Raw genomic sequence first — 13,231 nt, forward strand, 5'->3', positions numbered from 1 at the left:
AAAATACAAATGGAATTTTCCGGGGAAAACTCAATTTACCTTAAAAATATTTGCTTTTTTCGAATTTTTCTTATTGAATACCTTGGCGGTGTCTTTTTGCCAAAAACTCGGTGTGAATACTCGTTTCGGTTGTATTTCAATTTCGCATTCGCGACTTTCATTATCCAAAACATTTTCTTCCTTTTCCGAATTTACATTTTCCTCCGGATTCGAGGGAGAATTTAATTTAACTTCTAATTTAATTACTTTTTGAGGTTTTAACTTGTCAAATTCCGAACTGTTTTCATCTATTTTTTGCACCATCCAATCTCCTAGAATTTTCCTTTTGATTCCATTTTTTCTCTGTGGAGAACATTTTTTATTGTTTCCTTCGGGTTTTTCCACGTTTTCATTTTTATCTTCCACGTTTTTCAATTTTTTATTTGGAGAAGATGAAAGAGGTGACGATGGTGATTTGTCAACTCCGTTCGCTAATTCGTTTTTTTTATTTGAATTTTTCTTTTTAGGAGAAGACGGATTCGGAGATGACTTCTCTTCGGTGTTGGTGACGTCACCGTTCGGTAAAATAATTTCTTTATCACTTTTTTTTGGTGATTTGTTTTTATTCAAGGGCGATACAACAATTTCATCCTCTTGATGGGACTTGGCCTTTTTCGGCGATGGTACTTCACTTTTTTCTTTTGTGCACTCATCAACATCATTTTTCGCCTTATTTTTATTGTTTTTTTTCTTTTTTAATTTCTTTTTTTTTTTGGTTTTTTCACCGATCGACTCGACCGTTGAACTCTTCAACACTTTCTTTACTTTATTTTTATTTTTTTTCGTTTTTTTTACTTCGATTTTATTACTAATTTTTTCTTCGTTTTCAACTTCCTCACCTTCTAATTCATCAACATCATCTTCGCTTTCAACATCCACATCATTCATTTCTAAATCATTTTCGTCTTTTAATTCTGTCTCGCTGTCCTCATCACCGTCGTCCTCGTCTTCGGAAATTTCATCTACGTCACCATTTTCTTCTTCCTTTAACTGTTTGCTTATCGATGCAAATTCTTTAGACTTTATCGGTTTTTCATCTAAATTTTCTGTAAATTCCAACAATTGTCTGGCAGTTTTCAATGTTTGCCTCGGTATTTTCTTTTCGTCTATTATCGGATCCTTTTTAATTTTAGTCGGGTATTTGCCTTTTTTCAATACAGAAAACCTAAAAAAAAAAATTACCATTTTCAATTTGTGGAATTCCAATAACAGAGCTAACAAATGGAATGCAAGTATTCCACCATACTTTTGAATTAAAACGCGAATTTTTCGTTTGCTCGTAGTCGGCGTGAATTTTCCGCGTTCGTATTTTCTCAACAAATTGATCAAACCACCCAAGTCGATGGGAATTTGTGGCAAATCCACGTGTACGCTTCCGGCACGAGGATCCAAAGGCCTGTCATAAAAATTTTCATCATCTTCGTCTCCTTCGGAATCATCGCTTTCGACATCTTTACCCTTACCATTGGCCATTGTTTGCTTTTTAATAGAATTGATGCTACTACCGGGAAACCCCATCTAAAAAAATGTTATTTACGACTCTGTGTCACACAGCTTAGATTATAACCATATTAAAATTCATCTGGACAGGTACAAATATTCAGCTCATATTCAGAAATAATTCTAAAAAATTTCATTTCTGAATTAATTTTTTTTTCTTTTTTTTTTTTAATTTCGTAAATTATAATTTATTTTTATATTGTGCTCAATTTAATTGAGATAAAAATTTTTATGCAGATGCATATGGATATAATAATAATTATACCTGTCTCCAAGCATGAAACCTTTCTTCGAATTCAATACCAACATCGGTTTGTTTCATTAAATAATAAAAAAATTCCATGGCTCCTTTTTGTACTCTTGAATCTTTTGAATTTGCAAGAAGTTTTACAATTGGTTCGATTAACAATAAAAGTTTTTTACTATCTAATTTTCCTTGACTAACCTTAATAAAAAAAGAAAATAATAATAATAATAAATCAATTCATTTTTGTAAAATATAATTTGAAAAATTTCATATTTTAATTCATACCTTGGCTATTTCTTCTGGATATATATTGATAAAGTGTAAAACAAATCCTAAGGTAGAATTTTTGTCAAAAATGGTTGTGTTGTATATATTTATCAAAGATTTTAAAAAATGATCATTCCAAAACATATTTTTACAATAAACAAAGGTTTGTCTAAGGAACCTTCTAATTAACTGAAATAAAAAATGAAATAATAAAAAATTGATTAGTTCTAAAACAGTTGAGGAGTTTTAATAAAAAAATAAAAAAAAATTATACCATATTGAATTTATCAATTCTATACTGATCTAAACCTTCATACTCCATAAGTATTCGTTTGTTAAAACATTTTATAAATAATAATGCACTGTCACTATTTTTTTTAAAGCAATGAATTAGTTGACTTATATTTTCAGCCAGCTCTTCCTGCAAAAACAATTGATTTTAATAAAACTATAAATAAAGATGTCGAGAGATTTTTTATGATATTTAAGAGAAATCGAACCTGAACTAAAAACTTGTCCGACATCCACATACAATAAAACAATCCTGTCCAAATCCTAATGAATTCTTCTTCAGAAAATACTAAAAAATTTAAACAATAACGTAAATTTATTTGATTATGTGGAACAAAAAAAAATAATAATAATAACAAGATAACTTGCCCCATTTTCCAGTTCCTCTAACGGTCAACCATTTTTTTAATTTTTTAAGAGCTCTATCTCTTAATACTTTATTATTACCAGCCAATACTTTGGCAAATGCTATTTCTTGAGCAACAATTATTTTTTTATCATTTGGTTTTCCTTCAACTATTTCCATTTTAATATCATTAAATTAAATTATAAAGGTATAAAGTTGATTTTTAAAATCGAATATCTGTAATTATAAGGTCATACAATTTGTACATTTATCGTAAAATTTTTTCTTTGAGCTAATAAGATTTAAAAAAAAAAAAAACAAATACGTTACTTCAAAACAGATTCTTAACACGTGTTTTTTAATTAAACTAAATTATTTATTTTACTAATAAAATTAATGTAAACTTGATTATTCAGTAATTATAAAGGAATTATTTTTTTTAAAAAAATGTTTTTTTCAAAATAAAAATCAAAGCCATTGAATTACATTCTTCACATAATACAATGAATACCGGAATAATCTTATTTAATTTGTAAATTTAAAAGTCACAGCCTTATTAAAAGTATTCGGGGGGCCTCACTTTGCTACAATTTAATGATACATAACTGTAGCAAATAAATACCCTTGAAATTATTGGGTTTAAAATCACCTGACAGTAGGATGTTGACAAATGGAATTTAATTGTGATTCAAAAATGAAGAATAAAAAAAATCCAAGTGTTAATGATTTGTGGAATAATTCATCAGCAAGTGGACAAAATGAAGAGGAAGTTGATGATGAGGGTAATTATTAAATGTTGAAAAAAAAAAAAAACAAAAAAAACTTAAAAGAAACTTATATTACCTTTGTATAATTTTTTTTCTAGAATTAGATGCAATTAATGATGAATTGGATCAGTTAAATAATGCTTTAGATCAATTAGATCAAAAAAATGATAACATTCGTGCTCAGCTCATTCAACTTTTAGAAAGTTACAGGCAAACGAGAAATCAATTTCAAGAATTACAAAATCAGGATAATGATAATGATACAGAAAGTAAGAACCAGTAAAATGTACCCAAGTAAATTTCTAGAGAGTAATTTCAGTTTTTTAAAAAATGCATTTTATTTTATTTTATTTTATTATCATATGAATAAAGTATAGTCGATATTTTTTTTTTAGTTAAGTAATTTATTTTGAAACGATTCAACAAAATAAAGATTAAAAAAAATATTTTTGTTATTACTGTTTTAAAAGAGTATCTTACTGTATTGTAAAAAAAAAATGTAAAATTTATTTAAATTTTAATATTATTAAATTCAAGTAGTTTTATTTTTATTTATTGACTAGGAAAGTATTAGAAAAATTATGTATAATTTTTTCTTTTTTTTGAAACTGCAACAAATTATAATTAAAAAAATTATTATAATTATTAATTAACTTATTTTATTTTATTTAAAGATTAATTTTAATAATTATTATTATGGTCAGATAAAAATAATAGACAAATTTTTGAAGAATATTTTTGTGTTTTATTAGTGTTCAAAATTGTAGTTTAAATTTAAAAAAAAAAAATTTACAGTTTCATTTATCGTAGGATATAAAAATTTTCCAATATCAAATGAAAATTATTAAAGTTGCCATAGTTGATTTTGTTAAATGATATTATTATTATTTTATTGAAATTTTAATGTATTTGTTTAACTACAATAAGTTAAGGATTACAATTTCCTTTTTTGTATAGACTTTGTACATTTTGTTAAATCGAAATTTTTATTTTTTTAAAATTTAAAAAAAAGGCAAAATAATGTAAATCAATTTTTTATTTCATGCCTTATTTTAATTATAAATCGTGTTAAAGAACATTTTTTATTTTGAATGAGTTTCAAAATCTCAATATTAATAATTTTGATTAGTATTATTACTTATATCACAATTTTATTTGTTATTTAATTTTTGTCTGTTTTATTTTATGCATTGTTTTTAATAAATAATAATAAAAATTTTTGACTTAATTATTATTTTTTTTTTAAATTATAATTTTTTGATTTTCAAAAATTTTTTTTTAAAATTATTTGTTTTCAAATAGTGAGTAAATAAAGCGGGAAATAAAATTTAAATTTTCTCATTTACTTTAAAAGGCAACAAAACGAATTTCTCTGCTCCCACTTTACAATGACGGATTTAATGTTTTCAAATGGGTAATAAGTGGTCATGAAGAAGAGTGATGAAAGTTTTTTTATAGAAAGTTCATATTAAAAAAATCTGTGATGATTTAGTATATTTAAAAATATAATTTTTATTTTTTTTTTTTTATAAAATATAAATTTCGGTGTGTAAAGCTTTAAACATGTTTACGTTGTACAAAAATTATACACTTAATTTTTTTGTGGATTTTTTTAGTGAGTATTTTATAATATTTAAAAAAAAAAAAAAAAAATTAAACATTAATATTTTATCAGTTAAAAAAAAAAAAATAGTTTTATAAATTTAATTTAATAACATGAAATTTTTTATTTTTCATTTATATTTAATAATTTTTTTTTTTTTTGATCAAAAAATTTTTATTTACGTTTATTTTTAATGATTTGTTACAGGTTTATTGGTAGATAAAATAGAGCGGGAAAATTATTTATTATGGGCTTTAACGCCTCTTTTAATAACTTTGCTCTTACCTTTCACTATAGTAGTTATTTTATATTTAGATGCTCTTATTCTGCAAGTTTATAAATTACATTGGGGAAATATTGTTCATGCATATGAAAATGGTTTTCAAAATGGGGCACTTAAAACTGTTGCTGCCATTTGGCATGCTCATGCAAGATTGTGGCATGGTAAAATAGTTTTTTTTTCTTTTTTTTTTTTTTTTATTCAATATTTTAAATTCCATTTGAAATTTTACAAAATTAAATCATTCATTATTTTTATATAAAAAATTATTTATTTATCTGTCATTCATTACATTTCATTTTCAAACAGTTATTATTTGGATTTTTCATTTAGTGATAGACATTAATAACATATTTTTTTTTTTTTTAGGTTATGAGGTGGTAGGATTGGAAAATCTACCTGATAAAGGTGGAGCTTTGGTAGTTTATTATCATGGTGCCATACCTATTGACCTTTATTATTTTATGTCTTATGTTTTTTTAAACAAAAACAGATTAGTGTATACAGTTGCTGATAAATTTTTATTTAAAGTTCCAGGTAATTTTATTTTTAATTATTATAATATGATATTTGTATAAAATTTTTTTTATTATTTTGTTTCATTGTCGTTTGAAATCGTCATTGATTTTTTATTGATTATATTTCAAAACTACGATAGAAAAATTCTCGCCATTTGACCGATAATCAATAATTTCATGAGAATCATGAGTAAATGATAAATAATTGATGAAATTTAATTTATTTAATAAATAACACACAAAAAAATTATTTATTAAAATTTATAAAAAAGAAAAAAATTTAATAAAGAATTTTTTCATTTGTCAATTAACATAATTTAAAAAAAAAAAAATTTTTTTTTTTTTGTCGTTAATAAAACGACATTGAACTTTTATACAAATAAACAATCCGAAGTACATTTTAATAATTTTTTTTTTTTTTTTTTTTTAACTGTATTGAAATGAGTGTGAAAAAAATTATTATTAATAACTTTAATTTTTGCATGTCATCTTATTATTATTATTATTAATATAAGTGACGAGAAGAGAAATATATTTTTTTTAATAGTTACGATACACTCTAAAAAAAAAAAAAATTAACTTTCCTCATAAAAAATTATATTTATTGTTAATGAAAACTAGTTTAAGAAATCTAAATCTTTTTTTTCCTTTTTTATAATAAAATTACTACAGTTATTTTTATTCTTCTCAGTATATAAAAAATATTTTTAGTAGTTTTAACACCAATAGTTAAAATAAATTTAAAAAAAAAAAAGTTTATTTGTTTGACAAGAACAAAATAAATACCACAAAACACCAAAAAAAAAACAAAAATGTGAAAATTAAATTTTATGTAACCTTTAAACTTTAAATAATGTAATTAATTAATTAATTAAAATTTTTGGTTTTTTGATTTCAATCTGTCCCTGATCTCTAATTAACAATTTTTTTTTTTTTTACCTCAAGTTTAAAAAATTTTTATTATAAAAATAAAATTATAATAATTAATGATGTTTTTTTTTTATTTTGGGAAAAAAAAAAACAGGTTTTTCAGTGATAGCAGAAAATTTAAAAGTTATACCTGGAACTGTACAAGAATGTTCAACAATATTAAAAGGTGATAATATATTAGCTATTGCTCCGGGTGGAGTTTACGAAGCTCAATTTGGTGATTCTTATTATCATTTAATGTGGAAAAATCGTTTGGGATTTGCCAAAGCAGCTATTGAAGCTAAAAAGGTAAACAAAAGAAAAGAAAATTTTTTTTATTATAAAAAAAAAAAGAAAGAAAAATATAAAAATTTATTTATTTATTTTTATGTATTTTCCAGCCGATTATTCCGATGTTTACGCAAAATATAAGAGAAGCATTTGTTAGCGTTACGATAGGTAGAAAATTTTGGTTAAAACTTTATTCATGGACCAGGTATCCTCTGGCTCCGATATTAGGGGGTTTCCCTGTTAAATTAAGGACATACATTGGAAAACCCATTTGGCCCGACTTGGCGACACCCGATCAACTCAGAATGAAGGTAAGGTATTAATTAAAAATAATAATAATAATAATTAATTAATTAATTAATTAAAATTTTGTGACGTCGGTATTGATGACGCAGGTTGCGGAGTCTTTAAATGCATTGATAGCTGAACATCAAAGAATTCCAGGAAGTATTACACGGGCGTTAATTGATAGAATATACATTCCTAAATCGAAAACAACTTGATTATGCATTTCCCCCCCCGGATAATTATTATTATTATTATTATTTTTTTTTTTTTTACGTACAGTACTGAACAAATTATAAAAAAAAAAAAAAAAAAAAAAAAAATGTGAAGAAAAAAGAAAAGGTACATCGTTTCCAGTGAATAATATATATATAAATACCGTCCATACGTTTTTTTCTTGCCTAAAATTTTTTTTTTTTTATTTTTTTTTCTTTTTTTTTTTATAAAAGTATTTTTGCTCAAAAAATTTTTTTTAAAAAAAGGTTTTTTTTTTTTTTTTTTTTTTTTTTCTATTTTTTAAGATATTATTATTTTTATTTTATTTTATTTTTGTTTAATAAGACTTAATGATTTTAAATGTTTTCGACCGATTCGATGATGATGATGATGACGACGACGAAAAAGAGGAGTGGGGAGGGGTACGAAATATCGTAATAATAATAATAATAAATTTTTTTTAAATTTTTTTTTTTTTTTTAAAATATACAAATTTGTTTTATTGTTATTTGTATAAGTTATTATTAATGTATTTGTTATTGAGAATGCTTTTTTTGTTTTTACATAAGTTCCTTTTTATTGTGAAAATTTAATCATTTATTATTATTATTAGTATTATTATTAAATTATTTCAATAGTTTTTTTTATTTTTTTTTTTATTAAATATAACAATTTAAAATTTTATCGATTTTATATTTTGTAATTTTTGTAAAAAAAAAAAAAAAAAAATTTTATTTCTCTGTCTCTGTCTCTGTCTCTCTCTCTCTCTTGCTCTGTTATTAATCCGAAAGATTTAAATTTTTTTTCGGATTAATTTAATAAGTTATTAAAGCGAATTCTATTAAATGTAATTTTATTTAAAAAAAAAAAGGAAAAAATAAATAAATACGTAGCAGTCATAATAATAAAATTGCTTATTTATTTTTATTTTCGGATAATAATAATAATAATAATAATAAAAGACAATAAAGAAACTGGATCACTTAAAAGGACATATAAATTGAAGACCAAGGAAGATATAGAACTCACCATGGAAACTTTAAAACAAAAGGTGTTGCTCTATTCTCAGAGAATAAGAAGATATAAGCATCAGGCATAATGCGAAAAAATGGTGTAAGTTAATTGAGGTATCCGTGCCGGCAGAAAGAAACACCAGGCAGCCAAAGAAGCAGACAAAAGGCTGAAATGTAGAAATTTGGAAATTGAAATAACCAGGATGTGGGGAACAAAAACAGAAACGATTCCGGTCATCGTGGGAGCATTGGGAGCCATACCACATTCATGACAGAACTGATTTTATAATAATAAAAAACAAGAGTTGGAGTAATTTAATAAAATTATTTATTAATTATTGATTTAAGTATTGATCAAATTTCCATACTTTAAATCTATCAATTTTTTTTAAGGGTTAATTTTCTGATTTTTGATTGTTTTAGGTCTTAATCTGAATCAAGTCAGGAGGAATTGGTAACCCACATAATAATTGATTTTAGCGAAGGGAATTATGAAAAGGAACAACAGACTTCATTTAATAATTGTTACATCTCCTGAGCTGATTATAAGTAGAAGTTGAGCTAAATATCTTGTCATACTGAAGAAAGAATAGAGTTAATTCAATAATATACTTGGAACTAATTTACTTATAGTATTTTGTGGATATAAAATCTTTATACTCCTGTTTTAAATGTGAATCTATTGATTGTATATTATTTTACTCCTCCATTTTCTTTTGTTAACCTGTTACATTATAATATATTTTGCCAATAAAAATATTAAAAATACATGTAACTAATTTATTTATTGTATCGAGTGAATATAAAATCTCCATACCTGATTTTAAGTGTACTCAGTACACATCCATTTTTTTATATTTCCCTGACACATAAAAAAACAAATTTTGCGATATTTTGCATTATATTGCGAATGTTGCATTTTATTTTACTTTATACCTCCTTGGATCTTATGTTTTACGGATACATCGGAAAAAAATTTTCGATGTTTTAAGTTAAAAATGACCGTGAGCGCGAAAATCCAACGTTTACGATTTATTCTAAAGTAGGTCGACCTTGATTCCAAGGCCATTAGTTTTACATTTCAATTTTGTGAAAATTTTCATGGTCACGATTTTTCAACCAAGGTCGACCTTGTTTACTGTTTACGCTAAGTAGGACGACCTTGTACACATTTAATTTTAAATGTGACATTTTATTTTCGCGGGAACCCAATGTTGCATTTTATTTTATTTTTATTCATTTTTTATTTTATTTTACTTTATACCTCCTTGGACTTATGTTTTCCTAATACATAAGATCAAATTTTTTTTACTAAAAAAAGGTAGAAGGGTAGAAACCTGGAATATATGTTGAAAAGGCTCCGACAAACATCAGGATGAATTGTCGTATAATAAAATAATAATAATAATAATAATAATAAGCGGCATACCAGAATGCCATAATTGGAATGGGAAAACACATAGAATCCCATCAAGAGGACCCTATCTTAGTCCAAGTTATACATACGGAAGAAAAAATTACAAAGAAAGGAGTACTGAAAAGGGCAAAACAAATCGTCCAAGAAAATAAAGAAAACGAGATAATGGAAGAAGGGCAACTTGCAACTTATGATAGCAAAGCTCAATCTCAGAAGAAATTATGTCAATATCTCCATTGGAGTATATGCTGAGAATATGGAATGGATGGATTACCCAAGGAGTGGTACAACCACATTCCAAGCCCGGTTACGACAGTAGGTCCATGCACAGTTCTGTATGATCAACAAATCTACACTGACAGAACTGTGCCAGCCAACAAACCGGGTATCATCCTCAGGCATATGCGAAAATGTGTAAGTTAATTGAGGTATCCGTGCCGGGCAGAAAGAAACACCAGGCAGCCAAAGAAGCAGACAAAAGGCTGAAATATAGAAATTTGGAAATTGAAATAGCCAGGATGTGGGGAACAAAAACAGAAACGATTCCGGTCATCGTAGGAGTATTGGGAGCCATGCCACATTCAATGAAAGGAAATTTAAAGAAGATTTTAAAGAACCTAAAGGAAGAAACCATCCAGGAAATCGCACTATGTGGGACGGCCCACATTCTTCGGAAAATATTAAAAATAGCACCACCGAAATTCGAGTATTTGTCCCTAAGGAATCGGGTAGAAACCTGGGATAAATGCTCAAATATCTTGACAAATAAGAGCCTTGTCGTGTTTAAGAGTGACCGTAATTATAATAATAAAAACAAATAACAAAATTATAATTAATTAATTAATTAATAATAATACAAATTTTACAATAATAATTTTACATAAGTGTAATAATAATAATAATAATAATAATAATAAGGGGAGGAAGGGGAGGGGGGATAATAAAAAATTTTTTTTTTAATTGGATATTTTACATTATAAAACAAAATCGTCATGTTACAAATTTTTTTCTTTTCTTTTTTTTTTATTTTATTTTATTTAATCATAATCAAAAATAACGATATTACTATTATCACTATTATTATTATTATTAATTTTACAAATGAGAGTGAGAGAGAGAGAGAGAGTGGGTGTTGATTTTTATGTACTTATTAAATTTTAATAAATAAAAAATATTTTAATAATTAATAAAATTTTTTTATTTATTTTTCTTACGATATTGCCAATTAATAAAAAAAAAATTTTTTTTTTTTTTTAAATTTTCATTAAACGAATTCAGTCTTTATTATTATTATTATTATTATTTAATTTATTGACTTATTAATTTTTTATTTTTTCCTGTCTGTTGTTATTGTTGGTTCGTTAATAATTATTGTTTTTTTTTTTTATTATCATTAATTCGTTTAATAATTAAATTTTTTTTTTCCTGTTGTTAGAGTTCCCACTCAGCGATTTGTAATTAATAATAATAATAATAAGAGTGATTATAATGGTAATAGTAATAATAGTAATAATAATGATAATAATAATAATAAAAATAGTAATAATACATAATTGAGCCCGAGAAAAATTGATACCTAAGGACGTATTAATTTTAATTTTTTAATTAAAAAAATTTTTTTTTTTTATTCAAGGTTAGATATGTGACAGTTTTTTTTATTATTTTGTTTGTTTTGTTTGTTTTTGTTTTCATTTCATTCTTTTTTATTTTTTAATTTGTTTTTAAAAAGAAAAAAAATAATAAAATCTAACTAACTAGCTTAACTATAAACAGCTAAATAAAAAAATAGGGAAAATATAAACAAATTGTTGTAACAAATTGACAATGACTTATTAATTAATAAGTTTTCAAATAATCATCAACTAATAATAATAATAATAATAATAATGAATTTTTAAAGATATAGAGAATGTTTTGAAAAATAATAAAAATACATAAATTAAATTAAAATACATAAATTATTAAATAATAATAATAGTAATAATAAAATTAATGAAAAATAAATTTTCTTTTTTTTTTTAAATTTTCCGAAAGGGGAAGGGAGGGAGAGAGAGTTTCTAAAAAAATTACAAAAAATTTATTTAAGTATTAAAAATATTTTTTAGGGAAATGATAATCAAAAAAAAATTAAATGACGTCATTTCCAGTCAAATAAATATAAAAACGGGAATGAAAAAAAAAATTAACGATAATAATAATTTTGATCCATGTTTCCCGTATCTATGACTCTCTCTCTCTCTTCTTCCTCGTTCGAAAAAAAAAATTTATTTTTTCATTCATTCACTCATTCATTCATTCATTCAATCATTCATTCATACGTTGACTTTTCCAATTTTTTAAACATAAATTAAGTATTTTTTGCCATGTTTTAATAAATAAAAAAAAAATGAAAAAAATTTTATTTAGGAGTTACAGGGTAACACAGCCGTTTGAATACTTTTAATATTAATAAATAAAAATTTATTAATTAATAATTGATAACACAAAAAAAAATGGAAAAGTCAATCACTTATTAAAAAATAAAAAATTACAGTAATGTAAAAAGTAATAAAAAAAAAATTATTATTATAATAAAATTGGTAACAATTAAAAAATCGAAGAATGCAGATGGTTTTCTTACATATAAAATCCGCTAAAAGTTATTTATTTATTTATTTATTAAAATTTTTTTCTTTTTATTTTTTTTTTAATAAAAAATAATTTATTTATTAAGTCCCGCATATTAAAAAAATATCACAATTTTTTATGAATAATAATAATTAATTAATTTTTAAAATAAAGAGAGTTCCTTATTTATTTATTAATGCCAAATTATTATTAACTTTTATTAATTTATTTTGGCCACGTAAATAAAAATTATTAATAATTATTTATTTTAAATTAATTTTTTTTTTTTTCATAACTCATTAAATAAATAACTATTAATAAAAATTTATAAACTAATGGCACAGATAAATAGAAGAATTCAATTATTATTATTTATTTATTTATTTCGATGTATGTAAGACGTGTATGTAACTTTTATTTTTTTTAATGGCACGGCGACAATTTTAAAATTTCTTCCGATTTTTATTAATAAAGTTTTTTATATTATTTAGGCGTCGCGAACACTTTTTCCTTTTTTTTATATAATTTTCGTAAGAACAAAAAAATATATATATATATATAAATATTTACACGAACGATATTTTTTTATATATTATTTATTTTGTACACGTTTACAAAATGGTTGTCCTTTCGTG

At 23.7% G+C, this 13,231-nt stretch overlaps 2 protein-coding genes across 2 annotated transcripts in view; one reads left to right on the plus strand and one right to left on the minus strand.

Moving 5' to 3' along the window:
* The window catches only part of Phum_PHUM111110 (nnp-1 protein, putative), a gene marked incomplete at both ends in the record, with an annotated part of 3,268 nt that extends 398 nt beyond the window's left edge, over window positions 1-2,870 (minus strand). Inside the window, 7 exons of the mRNA XM_002424077.1 lie at window positions 108-1,204; window positions 1,286-1,557; window positions 1,805-1,984; window positions 2,072-2,242; window positions 2,328-2,474; window positions 2,554-2,633; window positions 2,702-2,870. Of these exons, the coding sequence (XP_002424122.1) occupies window positions 108-1,204; window positions 1,286-1,557; window positions 1,805-1,984; window positions 2,072-2,242; window positions 2,328-2,474; window positions 2,554-2,633; window positions 2,702-2,870 (2,116 nt within the window). The remainder of the gene's footprint in view (window positions 1-107; window positions 1,205-1,285; window positions 1,558-1,804; window positions 1,985-2,071; window positions 2,243-2,327; window positions 2,475-2,553; window positions 2,634-2,701) is intronic.
* Window positions 2,871-3,384: 514 nt separating this feature from the next.
* Window positions 3,385-7,561, plus strand: Phum_PHUM111220 (uncharacterized protein; the record flags this gene model as incomplete). The annotated part of the gene is made up of 7 exons (XM_002424078.1): window positions 3,385-3,472; window positions 3,556-3,726; window positions 5,268-5,504; window positions 5,710-5,877; window positions 6,883-7,076; window positions 7,169-7,369; window positions 7,454-7,561. The coding sequence occupies 7 exons, from the start codon at window positions 3,385-3,387 to the stop codon at window positions 7,559-7,561; spliced, it is 1,167 nt and encodes a 388-aa protein (XP_002424123.1).
* Window positions 7,562-13,231: the final 5,670 nt, after the last annotated feature.

Source organism: Pediculus humanus, genomic scaffold, assembly GCF_000006295.1.
Source record: "Pediculus humanus corporis 1103172107458 genomic scaffold, whole genome shotgun sequence".
Classification (NCBI taxonomy): domain Eukaryota; kingdom Metazoa; phylum Arthropoda; class Insecta; order Psocodea; family Pediculidae; genus Pediculus; species Pediculus humanus.